General features: G+C 37.8%; 5 protein-coding genes across 6 annotated transcripts; 3 read left to right on the top strand and 2 right to left on the bottom strand.

Annotated features, from left to right (window-relative positions):
• Window positions 1–3375: 3375 nt before the first annotated feature.
• LOC106421573 (calvin cycle protein CP12-3, chloroplastic) lies at window positions 3376–4076 on the bottom strand. The gene has a single exon (XM_013862403.3). The coding sequence runs from the start codon at window positions 3947–3949 to the stop codon at window positions 3539–3541; it is 411 nt and encodes a 136-aa protein (XP_013717857.1). The 5' UTR covers window positions 3950–4076; the 3' UTR covers window positions 3376–3538.
• A 1166-nt stretch (window positions 4077–5242) lies between these two features.
• Window positions 5243–9473, top strand: LOC106421674 (pyrophosphate--fructose 6-phosphate 1-phosphotransferase subunit alpha 2). Its single transcript, XM_013862515.3, has 19 exons — window positions 5243–5473; window positions 5909–6081; window positions 6156–6268; window positions 6359–6433; window positions 6521–6634; window positions 6726–6793; window positions 6919–7002; window positions 7097–7150; window positions 7310–7390; window positions 7481–7574; window positions 7669–7742; window positions 7830–7940; window positions 8033–8077; window positions 8154–8210; window positions 8334–8438; window positions 8527–8643; window positions 8738–8841; window positions 8915–9080; window positions 9171–9473. Exons 1-19 carry the CDS (start codon window positions 5384–5386, stop codon window positions 9297–9299), a joined length of 1854 nt encoding a protein of 617 aa, XP_013717969.1. The 5' UTR covers window positions 5243–5383; the 3' UTR covers window positions 9300–9473.
• A 245-nt stretch (window positions 9474–9718) lies between these two features.
• Window positions 9719–11673, top strand: LOC106421687 (cyclin-dependent kinase B2-1). The gene is made up of 7 exons (XM_013862527.3): window positions 9719–10117; window positions 10388–10591; window positions 10663–10774; window positions 10838–10931; window positions 11011–11080; window positions 11160–11298; window positions 11383–11673. The coding sequence occupies exons 1-7, from the start codon at window positions 9891–9893 to the stop codon at window positions 11476–11478; spliced, it is 942 nt and encodes a 313-aa protein (XP_013717981.2). The 5' UTR covers window positions 9719–9890; the 3' UTR covers window positions 11479–11673.
• On the bottom strand, window positions 11596–13629 carry BNAA07G32840D (protein PIN-LIKES 3). Its single transcript, XM_013862526.3, has 9 exons — window positions 13401–13629; window positions 13227–13306; window positions 13022–13146; window positions 12837–12958; window positions 12616–12762; window positions 12433–12525; window positions 12261–12361; window positions 11928–12166; window positions 11596–11841 (listed from the first exon to the last, which is right to left on the bottom strand). The coding sequence occupies exons 1-9, from the start codon at window positions 13536–13538 to the stop codon at window positions 11717–11719; spliced, it is 1170 nt and encodes a 389-aa protein (XP_013717980.1). The 5' UTR covers window positions 13539–13629; the 3' UTR covers window positions 11596–11716.
• A 1419-nt stretch (window positions 13630–15048) lies between these two features.
• Window positions 15049–24178, top strand: LOC125576379 (AT-rich interactive domain-containing protein 5). 2 transcript variants are annotated; one of them, XM_048736311.1, is made up of 14 exons: window positions 15049–15300; window positions 15435–15663; window positions 15736–15860; window positions 15948–15987; window positions 16246–16298; window positions 22098–22143; window positions 22366–22458; window positions 22646–22768; window positions 22840–22888; window positions 22986–23049; window positions 23277–23343; window positions 23455–23505; window positions 23679–23771; window positions 23842–24178. In XM_048736311.1, the coding sequence occupies exons 2-14, from the start codon at window positions 15445–15447 to the stop codon at window positions 23935–23937; spliced, it is 1119 nt and encodes a 372-aa protein (XP_048592268.1). In that variant the 5' UTR covers window positions 15049–15300; window positions 15435–15444; the 3' UTR covers window positions 23938–24178. The 2 variants fall into 2 exon arrangements, with proteins under 2 accessions (XP_048592268.1, XP_048592266.1); XM_048736309.1 differs by having other exon boundaries at window positions 22986–23050; window positions 23277–23366.
• The last annotated feature ends 1898 nt before the right edge of the window (window positions 24179–26076 follow it).

The following is a 26076-nucleotide window of genomic DNA, read 5'->3' as shown; positions in this document are numbered from 1 at the left end:
ACAATTGATTTGGATCATATACTTGAGGACAAAATATTTTTAGCGTATTTAGCTAGCAATTGTATACATAGGACCTGTACAAAATTCTGTAGAAAAATATTCAATTAGCAACTGAATTATAATTGATTGCTACGGAGAACCAGCTATATTCATCAACTAGTTACTTACTCTATAAAAATAGGATTGTGAATCGCTAAACAATCTGGATGGACGATGCTTTCCCAATAATCTTCGTTAAACGAATAAGAAAGTGAAATTCATAATATCTTTTCGATCTCCTCCGTATTTTTGCATATGTTATGGAATATTTTCATGTTAAGCGAAGTTTGAGTGCATAATCACATAACAAATATAATATAATCTGGTCATCACTTGCTGATGAACCCATCGGGTCACGTGAGAAGTCAGGTGTCTGTCAAAATATCTCCAATAAAATATCTGAAATAAACTATTACATCAGGTAGGAATAGGATATATTTCAAAACTCACCGACGGGCGACAAGAACACAGCTAATTGCAAGTATTTTGATCTGTAGTGCCTTACAAAATAAAATCGTAAAAGCATATAAGACTGATAGAAATATTTTGTGACTAATAACCAGTTCAAGTATTTTGACCGTGAACTCCAAACTTTCCAATATCTTCAGAAACAATACAAAAGAAAGTAAAAAAAAATTTGGAAACAACGTTAACCTACAAGGATGTACTAAAAAGCGTTACGCGTAAACGTCAAGAAACCTTCGATGCATAACAGAAATTCGATAATCCGTATATAATTTAAATTTTTAAATACTCAACCAAAAAACGATCATTAGTCTTCTCGTAAATAGTGAAAAATGGTAGAGAAAACAATTTATGCAGGTAAAAGAAAAAAAAATTAAATAGTTATGTTACCGTAACGAAAAAGTTGAGAATTAATATCGTACACAGTAGTTGGTGTTTCTTGATTGGACTTTTAGCGAATGGTGCATTGCACGTGGTCATTGCTACATAGGAGTACAATCACTTTCCATTATCTTAAAGACGTAAACATAGGTTTGAATTTACAATCGCATGGTGTACTACTTTTTGTCAACTATACTTAAATATATAGAAATCTGGAAACTTTCAAGGAGAACACACGTTTTAAGTTTGCGTTATACTTTACTAAAATATCACCTTGGTTTAATGAATCCAGTGGTTATAAACTAGGAGCGTTGAAGCCAAAATAAGAATTAGAATGTATGTGTCATCCAACTCATCATCTTTACTTTCATTTTCTTTTGAAAACGAATTGTTTGATCGTTTTGTTAAGTGCCATATGTCCAATGACTGTTTCGTAAATGTTCGCCTGAGTTTGAACGCGATCTTATCCCTGTTACAAAAAAGTTCGATTTCTCTTACTCCCGTGAAATTCGAACATGTGTAAATGGAATATAGATTACCTTATATAGGTGTTGTGAATTGAGCAAAAAACATAGCGTGTGTTGGGTTAACTTGTTCTCTAATCTATCTCTTAAACCAGATAATGTTTCCTTGGATCTAACTAAGGTTTTGATTTCTGAAAATTATTTTTTATATTACATCGTTAATTTTATAGTATGACCATATAAAAAGTTTGACATGCATCAATCGAGCTTGCACAACTAGTGTTTTGATTTTTTTTTTTTTGGGCAAACACAACTAGTGTTTTGATTTAGTGGTATTTTATTTCCAAACTAAATATTTTGAAAGAAAAAGCAGTTTCTCAAAACCGAGTAAACTCTAAAATATAGTATAAACTTTAGCTTTTTCAAAATCACATGTAATATAAGTACATGATTATTTGAATCTGGAACCACTACATGAAATCACAAAGAAACAACTGGTCGATGATTAGTACTTTAGATGGTGACCATTACCAAATATATTTTAGTTGCATTTTCTAAATATCAAAAATGGGCTAAACAAAGTTTAAAGTTTGAGATTTACAAGACTATACCTCTATTTCATAAGAGCTTCGGTAGCTTTGTTGCAGACATCACATACTTTTGCAGTTATCCACATGACAATTGACGCATTTTATGTCTCTTCCGGTTCTTATTGTAGCGTTAAAACCAATGTTTGTCCCACATTTTGGGGATTCCAGTCATTCCTAGGTCTTTTTGCGGTAAACTTAATTCAGATCAATGACTTTTTCATCCATTTTTGTTTATTATATTAATTTTTTTTTCATCTTTCAAAGCTTAGAGTGTAGAAATCAAATAGATTCAGCACACGTAATTAACTAAGAAACTAAAACTAAATGAATGAAAAGATCAAAGCTCCTTGTATGGATGGGATTAGTCTTCTGGAAGATACTCTGATTCTTCGCATTTTGAGTAATCTCCTACATGATAAGGTTGCATCCACATGTGTGTTGTCGAAACGGTGGGATGATTTGTGGAAAAAGGCGAGCAAGATGGATGTCTATCTGCGGCGTGGAAGACCAATAGGTAGATATGAAGAATACAACCCTAATCTCGGAGCTGAAGAGAGCATTTTGTTCGCTATGATTCTAAACATATCTCGTGTATTAGTGCATTTTTTTTCATTTTTCAAAGCTTGGAGTGTAGAAATCAAATAGATTCAGCACACGTAATTAACTAAGAGACTAAAACTAAATGAATGAAAAGATCAAAGCTCCTTGTATACTCTTAGCGAAGATTATATCAGTTTCTGAAGGTTTTACTTCAACATTTCCAAGAGATTATGTACAATAAAAGCGCGAGTATTTGTACCTTTTCCATAACTCTTATACAGTTTCTTTTTCTTCATACATAAAGACCCTCAATTCAAGAATCAAGGCCGAGATAGAATCAAATCAAAGAATCATAGAGATCATCTCCAAAATTTGACTTTGACTTTCAATATTGATTCGGAGAACGAGAAAAAAATATTTTTTTGGTATTTCCTTCTTTGTTTAGTTGTTTCTTTTTTTCTTCAGCCTTTTTATAAAACCTTTCATCATTTTGTGTGTTTATAATATTAAATTCATGTAACTGCATCAACTTGTAAATTAAACCATACTCGGTCCGTTTCATATTAAATATGTAAAACATAAGATTTTCGTTAGAAAAATAAATATTATTTTATAATTTCATTGCAAAATTTATCAAAATTTTATATGCTAAAACAACTCTTTGTTGACAAATCTGATAGTTATTATTAACTCATTGGGCTTGCGCTCTAACTAACTCTCGGACCTGGCGATTTAGTCTAAGCCCAATTAACTCACTGGGCCATTGTGTTAAATTTCTAACCATGAAAAAAGTCGTTTTCGCATATTTCACGACGTCTGTTTGAGACAACGCACAGCTTGTATCTCTCTCGACTCTCCATGATCACTTGTCTGGTTTTGCAGACATTACATCTAACTTAATTAGAATAACTCTGTTTCATGTCCAACCGTATAACAAATGTGATATTACTACTCCTCTTATTGTTAGCATATAGTCCCAAATAATCACATCGAGATAAAAATATTAAAATTCTACGAAAAGACAGAACACGAGAAGTACTCAATCTCCGGTCACTTTCCTCAGTCTTCGTAGATACGACACTCGTCGGTCTCAGGATTCTCTTGGCAGAAACTCTCGAGCGGGTCCTGGTTCAGGAACTTGAGCTTGATCCTCAGATCTGCTCTGGCTTGGCTCACCTCTTCCACTTCGTCCCACGCGACTTTACACTCCTCCGATCTCACGTCCGCCTCGCAAACCTCCGTCGCTTCCTTCACTTTCTCCTCTATCATCTCCGATAGCTTCTCCTCCCTCATCTTCGTCCCCTTGTACTTCGCCGTCGCCGCAACCACCAGCCTCAACCCTCTCGGTTCCTTTCGTCTTACGCGGAACATATCCGATCCAGTTACGGTCGGTGGTCGCTGATGCTGCAACGCTCCGGATGGTGACGGAAGCATCATCACTCCCCCGTGACTCGCCGTCGCCGACATCATCTCAATCTCCTCTGTTACTCCGTTACCGTTCTCAAAATTATTGTTCTACGACTTTATTTATATGGGCCTCGTTGACTAATATGGCTTTGGGTATTACAGAGAGGCCCTAGAACCTTCGTAGTTCTATTTGCCACGTCATTTTCAAATGGATTGTTTTATTTTGTTTGTGTGGCATTATCCAGAACCAGAAGACAATCATTAAAATTCAAACAGTTGGTAGTTGAGCACAAGGCAAAGCTGACCCCATTTACCTACTCCTTTTTAGTTTTAGGTGGTGGTCACCAACTTTGGTGTTTTGTGTTATACATTTTTCATGATCCATGATGCTATGTTTTACTATGTTACACATTTCTACCAAGCTAATTGTTTTAGAGGCCTAGTTTACATGAGTATATCAATTACCTTGTGCTAGACTGTACTTCTTTTACCATCTCAGAGTTATACGTACATTGATTAAGTACCTGTTTTACATGGGGCTATTACAAAGGAATAGCTGATGGGTCTTGATAAGAGCCCAATGGAGATCTAAATATATAGGCATGTAACGAGGAGGCCCATTTTGTGTAAAGCATCTACTACATATAAAATTAGCTTGATATAGAAGATTTCTATGGGTAGGAGTGTGACTGGACGTAGTTTTTGAGGCAATACTTGAGGAAGAGGAAATCCAGAGTCCTCCCATTGTATATTACAATCTTATCTTTGTAAGAATATTCTTTTAATTGAATGCTGGATATATTCTCCTATGTTTCCTTTTTTTATTTGCCTCTCGTTATTTGGTACTTCCGTAATTACCCTCCACCTATCCTTTGGTGCTCATTCACTCTCCTTTCTAGAATCATCATCACATTTATGCCTTTCTTATTTCTTTCTTTATAAAGTTTGGTCACATTTAGGTGGGAATTTCTCAATCAACTAAAACCAACCCATAGCCGAACCACACATTTAAACCAAACTAAACCGATAAAAAATTGAATTTAAACCAAACAAAACCTTTTAAACAGTGAATTAACAAAAAAATAACCGTGACAGTGGCAATCTAGTAATAAAAAGTATAAACTTCATATCTACTTAGATCTAAATAAAAAAATCAATTGAATTTCAACCGAGAATTCAGAATCCCTCAACACCAAACCGAACCTTAAAAAGCGAATTAAACCAAGAAACAAAAAAAGAACCGTGTCAGTGGCAATCTCGTAATAACAAGGATAACAAGGGGGTAGTCGGGGAAAGCGAGGACTAAGAGTTGAAAAATTGGCGACCAAGAAAAAAAAATATTTGGCTATTTGGTTGATCGTATCGCCAAGTCCTCCTCCGCACACTATATAAACACTTTTTCGACGAGCACAAAGAAAGAAAAAAAACTTAACTCACTCTCACCAACCTAAAACCTCTCTCGAAAACCTAAAAAGCGATCGATCGATCGATTCACCCATGGATTCAGATTTTGGAATCCCTAGAGAACTCTCTCCTCTTCAACAGCTTCGATCTCAGTACCAGCCTCAGCTCCCTCCTTGTCTCCAGGTCCCTTCTCCTTAGATCCCTTCACGTTCACTCTTACCACTGTCTCCCACGCTCGGATCTCTATGCTTTTCGTTTAAATACTCTGTTTCGTTTTCTCACAATTTCGTGATATCGTGAATTTTTTTATGTATACGAATCGTTTAGTGTGGTTTTTCTCCTCGAGGAGGTTGCGATAGTGTCACTGTTCATGGAGATCTGTTTAAACAAATGTGGATTGTGATTTGTGACTGTGATCTAGGGTTTTAGGATCCCCGTAACTGCCTGATCTACTAGTAGGTGGAGTTGCATGCTGACGTGGACCAGCGCAATGTAGCACTAGTAGTTTTTGGTTGTTGTTGTAGTTCAACGTGATTTTTTTCTGGAATAGTGTTTTTTAATTTTTTTTTTTTGGATTTGTGAGTTGAGTTTGTTATTGGTGGATGTGCAATTTTTTAGGGGAGAACTGTTCGCGTTGAATTTGGTGATGGAACCACTGTGGCTAAATCTGGTGACTCTCATATCATTGCGCGTGCCTTCCCGCATACTCTAGGCCAGCCTTTGGCTCACTTCCTTAGGGCGACTGCCAAAGTTCCTGATGCTCAGATCATCACCGAGCATCCAGCCATTAGGTATGCTTGTGCATACCTCTGTATATTATGTTCTCTGTAATTGTTGGTTTTGAGCTAGTTGCTTTCTATTGTAGGGTTGGAATTGTGTTTTCTGGAAGGCAGGCTCCTGGTGGTCACAATGTAATTTGGGGTCTTTATGAGGCTCTCAAAGTGCATAACGCAAAGAACACTCTGCTAGGATTTTTGGGTAATGTTCTGTTTTTCTTATTTCTGTTAATCTTACTTTAGTGTTGATCTCTGAATGATTGTAATTGAAAGTTTTGTAACCTTTCAACAGGTGGTTCTGAAGGTCTATTTGCCCAAAAGACCGTGGAGATCACTGATGAAGTCCTCCAAACCTACAAAAACCAAGGTTGGTTGTAAAGATGTTATTACGGTACTTTAGAATTTTATCTGTGTTGCTCTCTTACGGCTGGTGAATTAATGTATGTTGGATAAGGTGGCTTTGATTTGCTTGGAAGAACAAAGGATCAGATTAGAACAACCGAGCAGGTTAATGCTGCTCTGAAAGCTTGCACATATTTGAAGTTGGATGGCCTTGTTATCATTGGAGGTACCTACTGTTCTCTTTTATAGTGTTGGTGATAATGACATCTTATTTTAAATTTTTTTTGTAAAGCTTATTGTATGTTTTTATTGGCTAGGTGTAACATCAAACACAGATGCCGCTCATCTTGCTGAATTTTTTGCTGAAGCAAAATGCTCAACAAAGGTCCTACCTTTTCCCGGTTTTCTTTTTTTTTCCTAGACCGATACTTTTATGAAAAAATGAAGTGATATGGTCGCACCTTTCTACTGATGAATTCGTTAACAGAAGAAATTACTTATATATTTCAGGTAGTTGGTGTTCCGGTCACTATTAATGGAGATCTCAAGAATCAGTTTGTGGAGGCAAACGTTGGTTTCGACACTATTTGCAAGGTAATTGAAATTTATTTCCTTGCTCACGCCACTCCTTTCAGATTAATAACAGTTGATCTCGTTATCTAGTCTAATGTTATGTTACCGTGTACAGGTGAATTCTCAACTCATCAGCAATGTCTGCACCGATGCCCTTTCAGCAGAGAAGGTAAATGATATTTCAAGCCGCTGTGATGTTTTAGAAAGGTTGCTAAGGCCACTTAACCATTTAAGTGTTTAGTCTGGCTGCATCTTAGTGTATTTTCTATTCATATTAATATAGTTTTCTATTCTCTATAATAATATATGTTTTCCTATGTGTTGCCAGTATTATTACTTCGTCCGTCTCATGGGCCGGAAGCATTCACATGTTGCCCTTGAGTGTACACTTCAGTCTCATCCAAACATGGTATTTTTTTTAAACATATACAATCGACTCTGTTGACTGATCTCAATTCTGTTTGTAGGTTCTTACTTGCGTGTGATGTGATTGTCTCAGGTGATACTGGGCGAGGAGGTTACAGCATCTAAGCTCACCATATTTGACATCACAAAACAAATCTGTGATGCTGTGCAAGCAAGAGCAGGACAAGGTCTCATAATTATAACTAGTTTATGTAATGTTGGCAGTAGTGATGTCTTTTGCTTGTTCACTAACCTCAATGATAAACCGTTTATTTGTTCCAGACAAAAACCATGGAGTCATCCTAATTCCTGAAGGGATTGTAGAGAGTATTCCTGAACTCTATGCTCTGCTGAAGGTAATTTGTAAAAATATACATTTTCCGGTTTCTTGAGTACCAAAACATAGTAGGTTTTTTACATGATGTTGGCGCTGTTCTATGCAGGAAATTCATGGACTGCTTAAGGAGGGTGTGCATGCTGATAACATTTCTACCCAGCTGTCACCTTGGTCATCTGCTCTGTTTGAGTTTTTGCCTCCGTTCATTAAGAAACAGGTCTTGATTTTTTTAGCATGGGATTGTTATTTGTTTTCCTCACATGTTTATGAGTCTGAATACTTACGAAATTGTCGTTTCACTTGCTGCAGCTACTTCTTCATCCCGAGTCTGATGATTCTGCTCAGCTCTCCCAGGTAAGTGGAATGGAAATAATGATCACTGTGCTTTACAAAGTTAGAATCCTAATCGCTCACTTGCTTTCTTCCGTAGATTGAGACAGAGAAACTTCTAGCTTATCTGGTGGAGACTGAAATGAACAAGCGCACGGTATGCTTCACGTTCTTTTTCACAGATCACAATCCCATTTTTACTGATATTCTTTTTTTTTTTATTATAATAAACCTTGCAAGGAAGATGTTTCTTCTGAACACTAATTTTCAAAAATGACAGAAAGAAGGAACATACAAAGGGAAGAAGTTCAACGCTATCTGCCACTTTTTTGGTTACCAAGCTCGTGGATCTCTACCATCAAAATTCGACTGTGACTATGCCTATGTATGTCATCGACAACTGCACAAGAATGCTATTGCAAATTTACTAGTGTTTTGGATATTGACAATCATCAAATGATAACATTGTGCAGGTCCTTGGGCGTATATGTTACCACATCCTTGCAGCTGGTTTGAACGGCTACATGGCAACTGTGACTAACCTAAAGAGTCCTGTAAACAAATGGAAGTGTGGCGCCGCACCTATGACGGTTGAGTTTTGTCTCCCTAATTTTCTAAGTTGAAGTTTCAATGATATTTGCTTTTCAAGTTTTACTTAAGTCTCTTTCACTGGTTAACGTTTAGGCAATGATGACGGTTAAGCGCTGGTCCCAAAACTCTGGTTCAACCTCGATAGGAAGACCAGCGATTCACCCAGCTACGGTGGACTTAAAAGGCAAAGCATACGAGTAAGTTACTAAACCTCAATGGAGGTGAAGTGATGGAGACTCGGATGGTTATTCATTGTTTGATATTTTGCAGGCTATTGAGACAAAATGCGCAGAAGTTCTTGATGGAAGACATGTACAGAAACCCAGGACCGGTTCAGTATGATGGACCAGGTGCAGATGCAAAGGCGGTAAGCCTGTGTGTTGAAGACCAAGATTACATGGGGAGAATCAAGAAGCTGCAGGAGTATCTCGATCAGGTACTACAACATTTTTTTCCCCTTTCTTATGTCATGGCAAGGCCTCAATTGTGTGTATTGATTATGTGGGCTATGTATGATGATTGTCAGGTGAGGACGCTGGTGAAACCGGGATGCTCTCAAGATGTATTGAAAGCGGCACTGAGCGTAATGGCTTCGGTGACTGATGTTCTCTCCACAATCTCATCTTCTTCCACCAGCGGTCAACAATTTGCTTAAATGATTTTCCATTACTATCCCAAACTTTGTTTTAAATCTTTTCATCTTTGACCTTCCCCTCTCTCTTCATAGACTCACGTTTTGATTTTGTTTTCTGATTTACACAACTCTATTGTTCAAAGTTGAGTTTAGTAAAACAATAAGCAATAATATTTTGGATTTAGGTTTGCTTTTCATGATCTTCCAAAACTCTAGATTTACAAATTCATGCCCTTAATTAATTGAGTATTTAAGTTATTTAAAATTTACTTACAATTCATGTATTAATTCAGAGATCCGAATTTGATTATTGGCTATCAAATACAATCTTTGCAATTTTAGAAAATATTTTTTAGAAAACTATATAGTCAGTCGTCGTCCTAGGGAGGCGAATAAAATAAATTAATAACAATGAAGGAAGCGTATAACAAAAAAGACCGCTCTGGTTTGAATTTCGAATTATCCTTCCGTTGTAAAGTCGAAAAAGGAATCTTACATTAATTCGAATTTCATTATATTATTATATAACCCATCCATCTACACTCTCATTTCTCCCTTCATTTCACTTTAAGAACCGTCTGAGAGAAGAAGAAAAGTTTTAGAGAGAGAGAGATGGATAAGGAAGTTATAGCAGTTTCGGCCATGGACGCTTTCGAGAAGCTCGAGAAAGTCGGCGAAGGCACTTACGGGAAAGTCTACAGAGCCAGAGAGAAAGCTACCGGAAAGATCGTCGCTCTCAAGAAGACGCGTCTCCACGAGGACGAAGAAGGCGTTCCTTCCACCACTCTCCGCGAGATCTCCATCTTACGCATGCTCGCTCGCGATCCTCACATCGTCAGGTTCGGATTCCCTCTCTCTCACTCTCTCGCTTGGATTCGCGTTACGGTTACGTATAGCATAGTGTTCGTTTCGTTAGATCTCGATTTCTTATTTGATCTGAATCATATCTCTGAGGATTTGCTGGATAGATGAATCCTAGAGTTGATAGATCTCAATTAAGACTCTGGATGATCAATTAGGATTCGTAGAGTTGATAGATCTCAATTAGGATTCTGTTAAGTTTAATTAAATATCTATTTGCTTATCTGATTGTTGATTTTCTTCTTCAGGTTGATGGATGTTAAGCAAGGACTGAGCAAAGACGGCAAAACTGTGCTCTACCTGGTGTTTGAGTACATGGACACTGACGTCAAGAAGTACATCAGAAGTTTCCGTCAAACCGGAGACAACATTCCTCCCCAAATCGTCAAGAGCTTGATGTACCAACTCTGCAAAGGAATGACGTTCTGCCATGGACACGGTGTGCTGCACAGGTATATAATGTTTACAAGTGAGAATGATTTAAGAGAGAGATCTTACTACTTTCTCTTGGTTTCGTTAACAGAGATCTTAAGCCTCACAATCTCTTGATGGATCCCAAGACGATGAGGCTCAAGATTGCAGATCTTGGTTTAGCCAGAGCCTTCACTCTCCCTATGAAGAAGTATACTCACGAGGTAATAATCTATGCATAAAAACTCACTGTTTCTTGTTTTTAAATCCATTGTTCATTGCAACAGATATTGACTCTATGGTATAGAGCTCCAGAAGTTCTTCTTGGTGCCACTCATTACTCTACAGCTGTGGATATGTGGTCTGTTGGCTGCGTTTTTGGTACGTTTTACTCACTTCAATATCAGTCTTTACTTATAAAACACTACAGAAACTAACGTTGTTTCTTTGACATTGGCAGCTGAGCTTGTGACTAACCAAGCGATTTTTGCTGGAGACTCTGAGCTCCAACAGCTTCTCCATATTTTCAGGTAACTCTTTGTTCCACATTCTTGCTTTGAAAGACATTAAACACAAACCCTTTAATATTGTGTCGCTGTCTTTACTCAGGTTGCTCGGAACACCCAATGAAGAAATGTGGCCAGGTGTGAGCACACTCAAGAACTGGCACGAGTATCCACAGTGGAAGCCGTTGAGTCTCTCCACGTCTGTTCCTAAACTCGATCAGGCTGGACTTGATCTTCTCTCTGTAAGTTCCAAAGGTCTTTAACTAGTTATCAGAACTCACTCAACACCACGAACTAAACATGTTATAATCATCTTCCTGAAACAGAAAATGCTGCAGTATGAGCCAGCGAAACGAATCTCAGCAAAGATGGCTATGGAGCATCCTTACTTCGATGATCTGCAGGACAAGTCCTCTCTCTGAGGAGGATTTTGATCTTTGAGTCAGTGCTTCTTTCAAGCATATCTCTAGTGTGCTTCTCACTCTCGTCGCTTTAGCTTATTATCATCACCTCTGATTGTGTTTCTTTATGTTCTCAACTTTGTATCAAAGGCTTTATTAGCTTTCAACGTTTTTTAAGAAAACTTATCTATTCTATAATGATACATGATCTAATGATCTAAGATGTTCAAAACAGTAGACATGATCTAGTGTGGTGGTTTTAAGCCACAAGCCACATGAAGAACGTAGGCCAAGCAGTGAGTGAAACAGAAGCCAAAGCGTAAGTCCATAACATAATCACTGAGCATTCACTTTCACCTGCTCCGAATAACTGAGTTATTGTACCTGGCAGAGTATCACGTAATTCGAATCAGTAAACTAATGTTAACTCTTTAAGTTCAAATAAAAAGAGTTGGTTAGCAGCAACGAACCTAGATTCATAGCTGGAGGGACAGCATACTGAATAAGCAGAACGAACTGGTACAAGGGCTCTGAGGGAATCATGTCCAACTTGTATGCTCCTCTTACGATTAACACACCACTTATAGGTAGGAGAATGTAACGTGCAACCAAGACACCGACGATGGTGGATTTTTTCATTCCTGAACTCCTCATACCTTTGAGTAAGTTTCCTCCAATGATCAAGGTCATAGCAGGAATGGCTCCATCTCTTTAAGCCAAAAACAAAACAAGAAGATCGATTAGAGCTGTCTAGTGAGTGGCTTTTGTCTAGATAATGTGTGTCTATACACTACTTCAATTACCCCACTAGAGTTACTGAGTCTTGAAGCACTCCAAGAGGAGCTCCGTTGCCGATTATTAGCTTCCTTAATGGAGTAATGAGACCGATCACAAGCGCGATCATCTGAACACAAAACAAAAAAGGTAAGAAAGATTAATACAGTAGTATGAATGTTTGAGTAGTGAAACACAAACCGCAGCAATAGTTGATGGAGCAAATATCGTCCTTAAGTTGACTTTCTCCGACAGTGAAACTATTCTTCTCTTGATTCTGTCCCACCTCCCAGCCTATCACACACTCACACATGGACAAAGTCATTACCAAAAGGATTACCTCTGATGAATGAATAGTTAATAATCATGGTGATGAGTTGACACCTTTTGGTTATCTTCTTCTTCTTTAGAGGGAATCAGTGGGACTTTGCAGGTATCATAGTTGGATTCAATAGAAGGTTGTGTTTCAATGGGAGAGTTTAGTACCCGCATAAGATTGTAGACGTAAGTCCATATATAAACTGATCCCATCTGATAACATCATAAATATCATTATATATGCACTGATAATAAGTCTCTGAAAGTAATAGAAGACGACAACTTACAGCCATGGAGAGTGCAACATAACCCATTCCATACTTCTGGCAATTCTCAGGATCTCCAAAAGGACCTCCTCTTTCTTTACAAATAGCTGGGACTATGATTAGTGGCATGTTTCCCAAGTTCCCTGTTTTTGAGTTTCGTTAATATCATCATTAGGAGAGACACAACAATGTTTAGATCTTGTTACCAGCAGCACAGCAACCAACAATGAGTCCACGAAGATGGGAAGGAGGCTTAGTGATGACAATAACAATCCAGCCTAATAACGAACCAATGATGAATGTTAGCAGAACATTAACTGGCATGAACCACCTGACCACACACAACATCATTTTCTCATTAATATAAACTAACCAGAGAGCAACATATATGAACTAGTGTGAAAAACTTACATTTTCACCAAGCTTTCATATGTAACACTATCAGCTAAACGGCTTCCAATAAGTGAAGGACTAAACACATAGAAGACAATCTAATATACAGCAAAAGAAGAAGACAGAGCAGAGATTAAACAGAGTTGATAGGGTTAAGGAAGAGGGTTAATTTAGTTTTAAGTAATAACGAACATTGTTCAAATATTTGCGAGCATCTTGACCAAGAAGATTGACTCCATCAAGAGCCAAATAGAATCCAACTATTGTTATCAGGAGAATCTCCACTACTGGTTTTGATGAAGTTATGAACAAATTCAAAAGCTTCATCATCTCTGCTTCCAATTTTTTTTTCTCCAGCGGTTGTTATCAGGAGATGCTGCTCTTACACTTGCATTGTCGCCTCTCTGCTCTATTTATATTCATTATCTATAAGAAAAAAAACATAAAAAAATTGTTTTCTTAAATGACTAAAAAAGTAAATATTCTCTTTTAAAGTAGAGGAATGTTATTATTCCATGCCTTTGGGATGATAATTTCATATTTTTATTCTGTAGAACATTATAGATATTGTACAACTTGCTATCCACATGAGTCGGGTCAGACTTTTACATCATCTTTTTTAATTGTTTTGTTCCGTATGAAACATTTCAAGTTGTATATATCATGGATACGCAGCTCTGTATGCTGTAGCTATTTTTTTGAATTCCAACGTGTGATAAGATTGATAGATAACTCTTGATCAGTTACTGAACTATTACTATAACTAGAACCCAACAAAGTGTTCTAAATCAGAAGAACTTATCTATTTATATTTGCTAAAATAGATTCTTATTACATGTATATGTCACCCTCTCTCTTGCTGTAGATGATTACTACTTTAATGTATTTCATAAAATAGCTGAAAAATCCACAAGATAAACGAACGTGTGTGAAGTAGAAAAAAAGATATATACAAAAAAAAAACTTCCACGAATTTTGGAAAGCTCATGTAATGGCATTTGTTTCCTAGATTGTTTTTGTTGATAAAGTTGTTTTCTAGACTGTCGTATGTATATGCATGGATACAAAATATGTACCAGCAGGCTTTGTCCGAGCATAGTTATATAAGACCGTCGTCATGCCTTTCGTCACATCGACTACGAAGTGTCACCTTGTTTAGTTAGTGGTCGTTCTTGTCGAATACGTAGAGTCGTAGAGAGATATATATATCCCATAGTGTTTATCAGACGGTGGAAGATAATATTTAAATGATTATTTCGTTTATTTTGTATAAACATTATATAGTCTACTACATTTACGGACCTTAACATCAAGCAATTAACTTGTCGTAAAAGTGGGGTACACTTACAAATTTACAATAAAGCTCTTTTCCATAAACCATTCTTAGGAATGCACCACTCTCTTAACCGCAAGGCTTGTGAAGATAATTTTGGAAAAAGCTCAAGCATCGTTGATATTCTAGCTATGATGCAACACTGTGCATGCGGTGAACGTGAACAAAAGATGCGTCACACCGATATATATGGTGCACTCCTTTAATGTTCTTCAATGATAACTAAACACGTGGCATACTTAACAAAATTTTGCTTTGTATAGTTGGAGATGTGGGGATCAAAAGCTAACATTTCAACTCATTCCGCATGCTTTAAATGACAATATTGGTATCCTTTGGATCCACATCAATTCATTAGATTCTCAATTATTTGCCATTAGGTAATGAGAAAAAAATCATAATTACAATTTACGGTCAAGAAGCAGCATGGAACATGTGTTAGTATCAACTATTTAACCATTCATCATTCTTTTGTTTTTGGTGTGTCTAACTATATTATTTTCCAAATGAACTCGATGAGTGAATGACCAGCCCAAACCACAAAGTAACGGGCTTTGTTATTTATATTGGCCATAAGAGCTCCAACTTCTTTCGTAATACCAAAAAGGCCCATTAAAGCGAACTGTTAAATCTTTCGTTTTAACCCCATACATTTTTTAATTTGATCAATTGGCTCCCATCTTCTCCGCCGGCGTCCTTCAATTTCCTCCGGCTTCTAAACCAAAAACACCTTCCGTCTCCCGCGTCCGTTTTACTCCGGTAACCGTTTCTAATTTGATCAATTGGGCGTTCCAATTCTCAATTAAGTTTTCTCAATCCGCAATTGAGAGATCAGAGATCACTTATGAATGGATTTGATCGGTGATTGATTGATTGATTCTTTGTTTCTTCAGCTTTGTAGCAATGGCGGACACCGAAATGGAAGAGCAAGATGTTGCTTCTGAGGATAAGACTCTTACTTTGGACACTGATCTTCATTTGCCTGATGTTCCCATTGCTGATGTTGATCAGTCTGAGAAGAAGATTAGCAGTGATGGTGGCCAAGAGGAATCCTCATCAACTCCTCAAGTTGCTGTTGAGAGTGTTAAGAAGTGGAAGACTTGGTTGCTAAGTGACTCTGAGGTAATGTCAAGCTTGCTTGTGGTCTCTTTGTTGCATTACAAGTTCATGTTTTTTTCTTTTTTTCTTTTACAGGTTGATGAAGCAGGGAGACCAGAGGATCAACAGGAGTTTATTAAAGAAGTTGAGGCTTATAACAAGGAGAATTTCTTGGATTTTAAAGCTCCCAAGTTTTATGGACAGCCCTTAAACTGTCTCAAGTGAGTAGTTGCTGGATATTGTTTGCTTTACTTCTTCGAAAACTCGTTTAGCTTATATGCATGCCTTAATTTGCTCTGCAAATGTAGGCTATGGCGAGCCGTCATCAAGTTAGGTGGCTATGACGTGGTAACTATCCCCCTTTCCTTTCTTTACTAAACCATAAACCCTTTCTCTCCCCCATTTTGTTCAGTTGGTTAAAGTTTCTTCTAGGTTATTTATACTAGTCGTTTGGCATCATTTTTTGTTTGGCATATGATTTAGTTTACTTCATTGTGATATTTTTTGGAATTGTGTACTAAAATCGATTTCTCGTTGGTTGAATGTCTCTATGTATATGGCACTCCAAATGCCTATGATTTTTTTTTTTTCATTTTTCTTACATAGGTCACTGCGTCTAAGCTATGGCGGCAAGTTGGAGAATCCTTCAATCCTCCCAAGTATGGCTTGTTTTCTTTCTTCAAAACTCTGTAATTTATCCGTCTTTGTTTGATTTTCACATCCACATTATTTTGTTTAATTGTTGTGAAGAAACTCCAACTTCAAAGACGTCTCCTTGAGCCTTCTGTTTAAGTCACACACCAAAGATAGACCAACGAACTTTCAAGTTAGATGATGAAGACCTTTTGTTTGTGAAACAGAGAAAAGAACAGAGCAAAACAGAGAAGATGAAAAACAGAGCACACAAGCAAGTTTATCCAGTTCACGCCCGTTAACTAGGGTCGTTACGTCTGGCCGGGATCTTTCTCCCGGAATCCACTAGATCAATAAGTGTTTACAGAGATATCAAAACCCTAAGGCCTTTACAAGACTCTCACCGGTTTATCTCTACACTCTTCTCCAAGAACACAAATCTAGCTTATGCTATGAGTTTGTTCTCTCTCCTCTTTCTCACGCCTCTCTCCAATACAACAAGTCTCATATATATAATTGAATCACTACCCAACCCGTATCTCACGCTTGACCACATGTGCTTCTTGTACGGAGTCATTTAATGAAGACAGCTTGAACTTATCCTTTGATTCTCTTTACCCGACAAGAGGATCGGTTGCTTTTGCTTTATGGCAGGAGCAACGGCTCATTCGCTTGTGGTCCTGCATCTTGAGAGATCACGTGATTCTTCATATAACCTTGTAGACTTGCTTCACACGCTTCTTTTGTTGATAATACATTCCATGCTTTTCCATTACTATATATCCAACAAAACTCCACCTATATAGCAATGGAAGAAGATCAAGCATTATCCTTAAGCGCCTTCTTGAGAGCTTGGGAGAGATGATAGAAACGATCTAGATTACTGGATTCCTGATCCCGGTTCCTGAGTCCAATTACTCAGACCTTACACGTAGCAAGTTCAGTGCGGCTTGAAGCTTGCTTACGGGTAAGACTTTTGTGAAGATATCAGCCGGATTAGTCAGGGTAGATATCTTCAACACCTCCACATGTCCATCAGCTATAACATCTCTGATCTTGTGGAACTTGGTATCAACGTGCTTTGTTCTTTCATGGTGCACGTTGTTCTTTGATAAGGCAATGGCACTTTGAGAATCACAGAAAATTTCCACACTCTTCTGCTCATATCCGAAGTCTTTCAGAATTCCCTTTAGCCATAATGCCTCCTTCACCGCCTCTGTTAAAGACATATATTCAGCCTCAGTCGTGGAAAGAGCCACAACTTTCTGCAATGCTGACCTCCAATTGATTGTATTCCCACCAAGAGTGAATACCATGCCACCAATTGACCTTCTCCTATCCTTATCAGCTGCGTAATCTGAGTCACAGTAGCCCTTCAGAGTGAACTCATTCCCCTTTCTGTAACACAGCTTAGTTCTAAGAGTACCCTTTATGTATCTTAGAACCCACTTGACTCCGATCCAATGTTCCTTGATAGGATTTGCCATGAACCGACTGATTATCCCCAGAGAATAAGATAAGTCAGGTCTGGTTCCAATCATTCCATACATGATACTTCCTACTGCGTTTGAGTAAGGAACAGACTTCATGTATTCAGCGTCCTTCACTAACTGTGGTTTTGTAGCAGCTCTCAATTTCAAGTGTGCTCCCATAGGTGTTACAACATGTTTCGCCTCAGCCATCTTGTAAACTTCAAGAACCTTCCCCATGTAACCTTCCTGAGATAACCACAACTTCCCTGCAGCTCTGTCTCTTGATATTTCCATTCCGAGAATCATCTTTGCAGCACCAAGATCTTTCATTTCAAACTTATCACTGAGCTTTCTTTTCAGTTCAGAAATGACCTTCTTATCTCTTGCTGCAAGTAACATATCATCAACATATATCAATAGATATGCCTTTGAACCATCTTCAAGTGTTTTTATGTAAACACAATGGTCCCTTGAACTCTTCTCAAACCCGATCTCTGTCATGAACCCATCAAACTTCTGATTCCACTTCCTTGGAGACTGTTTTAGACCATAGAGTGACTTGTTTAGAAGGCAGACCTCATCTTTCTTGAACTGATCCTCAAAACCTTCTGGAGCTTCCATGTAGATCTTTTCATCTAATTCTCCATGCAAGAAAGCCGTTTTGACGTCTAACTGTTCCAGTTCCAGGTCTTCTTCCACAACTATAGCAAGCAGTATCCTTATAGACACATGACGAACCACAGGTGCAAAGATCTCTGTGTAGTCTACCCCCTCCTTTTGTGCATAACCTTTGGCAACTAGTCTGCATTTGAACCTTGGTCGTTCAACGCCTGGTATTCCCGGCTTTCGCTTGTAAATCCATTTACAGCCTATGACTCGCTGTCCTTTTGGTCTAGTTACAACAGTCCAGGTGAAGTTCTTGTTTAGAGAGTCCATCTCTTCACCCATCCCTCCTTTCCAGAACTCCCAATCTTCATCTCTTAATGCTTCTGCGTAATCAGCAGGTTCACGAGGGTCACCTTCAACTGTTGTAATCAATGCCTCTGCATCAAAAAAGTCCTCTTCATCATCAGTCTCTTCACCGAAATATCCCTCAACATCAAATCTTCTTGGAGCCATGATATTTCTTCTTGTTCTGTCTCGAGCTAAGTGATAGCTTTCTGGTGAATCTACATCAGCTGTTTCAGAATCTTGTTGTAAATTGGTTACTGTGACTTCTTCTTCTGACTGCTGACCGTCTTGACTTGTCTGGTGATCATCCAGGGATACTGTCTCTTCCGAATGATCTCCACCTGAAGTCATATCTCCACCTAATGTCATATCACTGCTCTCTGATAGATCAAGATCAAGGAAAGCGTCTGTTGGCTCTTCATCGGTTTGAATTTCCTTTCCTTTCTTCTTAACATCTCTGTATACTGCATTCTCCTGAAATATCACATTCCTGCTGATCATACACTTCTTCTCCTCTATCAGCCATGTCTTGTATCCTTTCACTCCAGGAGGATAGCCAAGAAGAACACCTTTCTTTGCCCTTGGCATCAACTTTCCATCATCAGAGTGAACAAAACATACACATCCAAATCTCCTCAGATAGCTGTAAACTGGAGCTCTTCCTGACCATTTCTTGTCTGGAATCTCGAAGTTTATTGCTGATGCAGGTGTCTTGTTGATCAAGGTCACTGCAGTATGAGTAGCCTCAGCCCAAAACACTCTTGGAAGTCCAGAGTCGCTCAACATACTCCTTACCTTTTCCATGATAGTGCGATTCATACGCTCTGCAACTCCGTTTTGCTGTGGAGTGTATGCACATGTTCTGTGCCTCACTATACCCTTCTCCTTGCAGAAATCATTGAACCTTTGATTACAGAACTCAAGACCGTTATCAGTTCTTAAGATCTTAATCTTCCTCTCTGTTTGGTTTTCAATCATCACACTCCATTCCACAAAACTTGCAAACGCCTCATCTTTGTGCTTCAGAAAGTAGACCCATGTCTTCCGTGAATAATCATCTATAAAGGAGATGAAGTACTGACATTTGCTGAGAGATGTTGGCACTGAAGGAGCTCCCCACAAGTCAGAGTGTATGTAGTCTAGTCTGTCCTTTGTGTCATGAGTTGCAACCGCAAAACTGACCCTCTTTGCCTTTCCATATACACAGTCTTCACACATACCAAACGTTGAGATCTTCTTCCGATCAAGCAGCCCTTTCTTGACCATAAGATCCATGTTTTTCTGACTCATATGGCCTAGTCTCCGATGCCACAGAAGTGTATCATCACTTCTTTTTTCAGCTACTAACAGTTGTCCACATTCTGGCTTACCTTGAAGTAGATATAACTTCTCATGTCTCTTTCCTGTCATGAGAGTTCTGGTTCCATCTGTGACCTTCAGGAGTCCATTCTTTGACTCAAAACCACACCCAAGCTCTTCTAAGGTACCCATAGATAATAGGTTTCTATCCATATCCGGAATGAATCTCACTTGCGTGAGCAAGAAGGTAGATCCATCTTCATTTCTGATTCTGACATTACCTATTCCCCTGACCTTTGATGTAGTCTTGTTTCCCATTCGAACTGAACCTCCAACATCTTCTCTCAGATCCTCAAACCACTCTTTTCTGTAAGTCATGTGATAGCTGCATCCTGTATCCATTACCCACTCATCTTCCAAGCTTATACCTGTCAGATATAGAGCTTCTAACACATACAGCCCTGTGGCTTCACTGTTGTCTTTAACCATAGCCGCTTCACCTCTGCTACTACTAGCTTGGTATTTGGATTTGCCTTGAGACTTGTTTCTACTCGGACATGAGTTTTTGAAATGTCCCTCTTCACCGCAAGTCCAACACCCTTTCTTGCTTTTGAACTTTGACCGAGACTTGTTGTGTCTTGGTGACTTGTCCCTATTATCAGATCTTCCTCTATACTCTCCTCTCTCTCGAGCGTACAGACTTTCTCCAGAGCCTTTGTTACTGCGAGAGTTTGATCCTATCTCGAGCTCCTTTGCATATATAGCAGCAACAACTTCATCAAGTGTCAGCGTTGTTCTTCCTGTGCCATATCTCAGCGTGTCTCGAAGTTGATCAAACTGTTTTGGTAACGACATGAGAAGGAGAATGGCTTGATCTTCATCAGACACCGTAACATCGATGTTCTCCAGATCTGTTATGAGTTGGAGATACTCATCTATGTTACTCTCTATGGATAAGCTTTCTGACATCCTGTAACCATAGAGCTTCTGTTTTAGATAAAACCGGTTTGGAAGAGCTTTAGCTAGATAGAGCTGATCTAAAGCTTTTATCATCTCTGCTGCAGTCTCTTCTTTCCTTATCTTCCTCAGAACGCGGTTGGTTACACTCAGAACTATGATGCTTCTCGCCTTTTTCATCTTTTCGTCTAAAGCTTCTTCCTTTTCTGCAGCCTCCTTCTTTTCGGTTTCTGTTTCATCTGGATCTTGTACTCTGGCCTTAGATCTTCCTGATTCTTCCAGAGCCTTGCTCAAACCCTGAAGATCTATTTGAGCCAGTAGCTTATCCTTCCATAACATGTAGTCTCCATGTCCATCGAACTGCTCCAACTCTACCCTTGACTTCATGATTCTTTGACCAGCTGAATCAAATCTGAACCATGTACCCTCGAACCTAGGGCTCTGATACCAATATGTGAAGAAACTCCAACTTCAAAGACGTCTCCTTGAGCCTTCTGTTTAAGTCACACACCAAAGATAGACCAACGAACTTTCAAGTTAGATGATGAAGACCTTTTGTTTGTGAAACAGAGAAAAGAACAGAGCAAAACAGAGAAGATGAAAAACAGAGCACACAAGCAAGTTTATCCAGTTCACGCCCGTTAACTAGGGTCGTTACGTCTGGCCGGGATCTTTCTCCCGGAATCCACTAGATCAATAAGTGTTTACAGAGATATCAAAACCCTAAGGCCTTTACAAGACTCTCACCGGTTTATCTCTACACTCTTCTCCAAGAACACAAATCTAGCTTATGCTATGAGTTTGTTCTCTCTCCTCTTTCTCACGCCTCTCTCCAATACAACAAGTCTCATATATATAATTGAATCACTACCCAACCCGTATCTCACGCTTGACCACATGTGCTTCTTGTACGGAGTCATTTAATGAAGACAGCTTGAACTTATCCTTTGATTCTCTTTACCCGACAAGAGGATCGGTTGCTTTTGCTTTATGGCAGGAGCAACGGCTCATTCGCTTGTGGTCCTGCATCTTGAGAGATCACGTGATTCTTCATATAACCTTGTAGACTTGCTTCACACGCTTCTTTTGTTGATAATACATTCCATGCTTTTCCATTACTATATATCCAACAATTGTCTTATCCAGGACATGCACTACAGTCTCCTGGACATTCCGCATTTTCTATGAGAAGGTAAATTTCAATTGCTTCTTTTTTTTGTTCTTAAGGAAGCTGCATCGAGATCAGCATGTTCGTAGTCGTTCAGTCAGTTCAGACAGTTTGTTTGTGCTTCTTTTTCTAGTATGGTGTCGGACTATCTCTGTTGAAACATTGAATATTCTCGTTAATTTCTGTGTTATCAAATCATATGGATGTAAATTCTTCATGATTTGTACCCTTATTTTCCAAGTGCAGTCACTCTTGGAGTATGAAAAGCATTTAAGGCAAAATGGTGAGCTTAACCTTCCTGGTTTACCTGTTCTTCCACCTGCTGGCCTTGAAAAAGAGGTTAGAATTTCTTATGGACATGTTTAATACATTAATTTAAGGATATTTATCAATGCTGTCATACCTCATAATAGTTGAGTAAAATCTCTGGAGTTATCTCTGATATTCGTAACATCAGCTAAATAATATGTACACGACCTACATACTTCCCCTGTTTTCCCTCATTGAAGTAAGGGCACTTTTGTAGGCTATCAGCCACCAAGGCTCTGGGTCAGGCAGGGCACGAAGAGATGCTGCAGCTCGTGCTATGCAAGGTTGGCATTCTCAGCGCCTTCTTGAATCTGGAGATGTTACTGAGCCTATTGTTAAGGTATCTATTTAGATCCTACGTACTCTTTATGATTTGCTATGCGCCATGATGCTTTTTGTACTTCTTTATAGGATAAAGGCTTGAGTTCTACCCCAAAGCAAAAGAACCTCAAAAACATTGGTAATTATTCCTGAAGCAGCTGCGACGATTCTCTATTATTTAACATGGTGTTACCTAATGCAACCGTGTTTATTTTTTTTTTTATTTTTTTTTTCAGGGGTGCATAAACAAAAAACACCAAGCGGCATGGACCTTGTTTTATCACATGAAACAGACAAACAGTTAAGAAAGCTAATCATCTCTTAGAGATTTGTGCCTCTTCTGCAAGATCGCTTTACTATGTGCACACAGAGTCTTCTATCCACTTCTGGATAGCAAGCAGTGTCTTCTCTGGGTGGTAGTTATAAGAATCACCACTCGAGAAATAGTGCATGAGATTAAATGAACAGAGAGCATTTTCTCGTTTTATTTCTTGTGTTTGATTAATAATATGATTTTGGCTTAATAGGTCAATCGCCGAGGTTATAGATGTTGGACCACCTGCAGACTGGGTGAAGATAACTGTCAGAGAAACTGTGAGTACCTCAGCCTCACATATGTAATGCATCATCATTACCACAGCTCTTGAAACGAGATAGCCTTGTTTCGTTTTGAATCTGAATTATTTTTGTTATCTTTATTTACAGAAAGACTGCTTTGAGATATTTGCACTGATACCTGGACTTCTTCGTGAAGAGGTAAAAGCTTTTTCCCTAAAACTCAAATCTCCTAAAGTATCTTGATCAGTTGCTTGTCACATGCATACTAAAAGAGAGATCTATTACTAGTACAAAGAATCTTTACCTTGGTTGCTAGTGAATCTTTGTATACGAAATGAGTTATTCAGACATAAGTTGCTTTCCTGTTGCAGGTTCGAGTTCAGTCAGACCCTGCAGGGCGGCTGGTTATAGCAGGCCAGCCTGAACAACTTGACAATCCTTGGGGAATCACACCCTTCAAAAAGGTTTGATTCTTACTCTCCAGTAAACTAAAGAATAGTTCTGTCTTTTAACTTTGAGTTTGGTTTTTGGTAGGTTGTGAATTTTCCAGCAAGAATCGATCCGCTGCACACATCAGCGGTCGTGAGCCTGCACGGTCGACTGTTCGTGCGTGTCCCATTTGAGCAGTGAAAGGAATCTCATCTCAAAAGTGATGAGCTCGTTCTTTTTCTCTATGTTTCTTCAGTGATTTCGACGACCTCTATCTTTCTTTAGAGATTCGTTTGTATCAGAAGGAACTAAAAACGTTAGCAAATGTGATAATGTTACTGTTAACTTGAGTTCAGAAGATTGAAGTAGAAATGCGAACAAAACATTGATGTATTGTCTTCCATTAAAGTTAGTAGGAATGTTATGGTTTTCTAAGCATGTATTTGTTTGGGCCAAGTATAATGGGCCTAAAACCAGGCCTCCTTTGCGGCGTGTTGCTTGGGCGATCCATAAATACTCACGCAGTCTGCACTATGTATGATACATATATATCTTTCATAATGCGTTTTATATAAATTTGTTAAATTATGGTAGTTCATTAATAAAATTACATTAAATTTTATAATTCTCTGATCATTATAAATGTCAAATATCAGTCTACTTGGTAAATACTTAGTAACCCACCATAATAAACACTGAGCTAGAATAAACTTAAAACCATTGTCCCGACCGTATGCACATACAGTATCAAGATTCATGGCCTATACTCAATCTCAATACGTAGTATGTACATAATGTATGTATCTACGATCATCATTTTTTTAATTATTATTTGTATCAGTTCAATCATAGGCATAAATTGTCTATAAAAATTTTCAATAAACAATATAGCATCTACTTTGTTCTCAGTCATGTGTTGCTCAGTTGCATGTAAGGCACATGATACAACCACATGGAAATCTTCAAAAGATAAAGTCTTATCGCATGTATCTAAAAGGTCGCCAAAGTACAATACCCTTTAATTCTCTGTACATGGTTCATGCCCTAAAAAGCCAAATATATAAAATTCTTAATCTAACATTTACAAATTACAATACAAAAAGGATTGTATCCAAATTCATCATGGTCTGATGGTCTTATAGCAAGTTAATGTTATCAGTAAATTACTTAAATTGACCATGATGTATATATAGTTTGGTAGTTTGTGTTAGCATGGTCAATGTGCATACATATATGGACAAAATAAAATAAAAGAGTACACTTGAATTACTCAATTTCTTACGCAAATAAAAAAAACTTCCCTAGCTAATTGGAGATAATTCACCACAAGACAGGCATTGGTCATGTAAAAAATTTCCTATATATACACGAAACTTAAAAAATTACTATTTGTTTTCAGATTGTCACTACATATTCTCCCTAGGGACTTGATGCATTCCTCATTTTCACACACCTTGGTACTCAAAACCCCACTTGGTTATATTGTTGAAGGGTTTCTTAGTCAATTCATCTAAATGGAAACTGATGAAATTCAAACCCAAATGTCTTTCATGCTTTTGTTTTGGCAGGTCATGTAATGTTCTCGTGCTTCCACCATTAATCTAGTCATTATCAATGGAAAAACCTTCTTCTTCAATGGTATGTTTATATCGTAACGTATAAATATTTTTTGTTGTGATATGTTTTTATTGTTGTAACCACTTCCTTTAAAACTTTTTTCAAATTTTCAAAACGTTTTTTTTTCCGTAAATTTTTAGAAGCGTTATTTTCACGATTAATTGATAAAATCGAAGAAAGATTTATATTGATCTCATCGAAACACGCACAAAGAAGACAGTTGATTAAAAACGTATATATCATCAAATTAAGGGATTAAGTTCCTAAACATTTTTTATTTGAAGTTTTTCAATATGTTAAAAAAATTTAGAAGGCTCTTTCACTACATTAAATTCAAAACAAAAAAATGTATATTCATAATTAATATTCCCAAAATATACAATCTTGAGGATTTTAAATACTCCCTCCGTTTTTTAATATAAGTCGTTTTACAGCTATGTACGCAGATTAAGAAAATCATTAACTTTTTATATTTTCTAAACAAAAACATCATTAATTATTTACCTAACCACAATTCAATCAATAGAAAAATAGAAGATATATTACCATTGGTCATACAACATTAACTATTAATAAATTTTACATAGAAAACCGAAAACGACATATAATTTGGAACAAAAAAGTTTCTCTAAAACGACTTATATTAAAAAACGGAGGGAGTATGTGATAGCTAAATGAATGAAATAAAATTGATTTGTTAGTTAATATACATAGTAAAGAAAT

This window comes from Brassica napus, chromosome A7 (assembly GCF_020379485.1).
Source record: "Brassica napus cultivar Da-Ae chromosome A7, Da-Ae, whole genome shotgun sequence".
Lineage (NCBI taxonomy): Eukaryota > Viridiplantae > Streptophyta > Magnoliopsida > Brassicales > Brassicaceae > Brassica > Brassica napus.
Note: the sequence above shows the minus strand (reverse complement) of the source record. Positions and strands in the feature narration are given on the sequence as shown.

What these genes read in the sequence shown, in the direction of transcription:
- LOC125576379 (XM_048736309.1), top strand. Translation starts at nt 15,445, where the DNA reads ATGGCGGACACCGAAATGGAAGAGCAAGATGTTGCTTCTGAGGATAAG. An exon ending in GGTTGCTAAGTGACTCTGAG is followed by an intron (nt 15,664 to 15,735) that starts GTAATGTCAAGC and finishes TTTCTTTTACAG; the next exon opens with GTTGATGAAGCAGGGAGACC. An exon ending in AGTTAGGTGGCTATGACGTG is followed by an intron (nt 15,988 to 16,245) that starts GTAACTATCCCC and finishes TTTCTTACATAG; the next exon opens with GTCACTGCGTCTAAGCTATG.
- BNAA07G32840D (XM_013862526.3), bottom strand. Translation starts at nt 13,538, where the DNA reads ATGATGAAGCTTTTGAATTTGTTCATAACTTCATCAAAACCAGTAGTG. An exon ending in CTCGCAAATATTTGAACAAT is followed by an intron (nt 13,307 to 13,400) that starts GTTCGTTATTAC and finishes GCTGTATATTAG; the next exon opens with ATTGTCTTCTATGTGTTTAG. An exon ending in ATGTTGCACTCTCCATGGCT is followed by an intron (nt 12,763 to 12,836) that starts GTAAGTTGTCGT and finishes TGATGTTATCAG; the next exon opens with ATGGGATCAGTTTATATATG.
- LOC106421687 (XM_013862527.3), top strand. Translation starts at nt 9,891, where the DNA reads ATGGATAAGGAAGTTATAGCAGTTTCGGCCATGGACGCTTTCGAGAAG. An exon ending in GTCTGTTGGCTGCGTTTTTG is followed by an intron (nt 10,932 to 11,010) that starts GTACGTTTTACT and finishes TGACATTGGCAG; the next exon opens with CTGAGCTTGTGACTAACCAA. An exon ending in CTGGACTTGATCTTCTCTCT is followed by an intron (nt 11,299 to 11,382) that starts GTAAGTTCCAAA and finishes TTCCTGAAACAG; the next exon opens with AAAATGCTGCAGTATGAGCC.
- LOC106421674 (XM_013862515.3), top strand. Translation starts at nt 5,384, where the DNA reads ATGGATTCAGATTTTGGAATCCCTAGAGAACTCTCTCCTCTTCAACAG. An exon ending in CACTCTGCTAGGATTTTTGG is followed by an intron (nt 6,269 to 6,358) that starts GTAATGTTCTGT and finishes ACCTTTCAACAG; the next exon opens with GTGGTTCTGAAGGTCTATTT. An exon ending in TTAAAAGGCAAAGCATACGA is followed by an intron (nt 8,842 to 8,914) that starts GTAAGTTACTAA and finishes GATATTTTGCAG; the next exon opens with GCTATTGAGACAAAATGCGC.
- LOC106421573 (XM_013862403.3), bottom strand. Translation starts at nt 3,949, where the DNA reads ATGATGTCGGCGACGGCGAGTCACGGGGGAGTGATGATGCTTCCGTCA.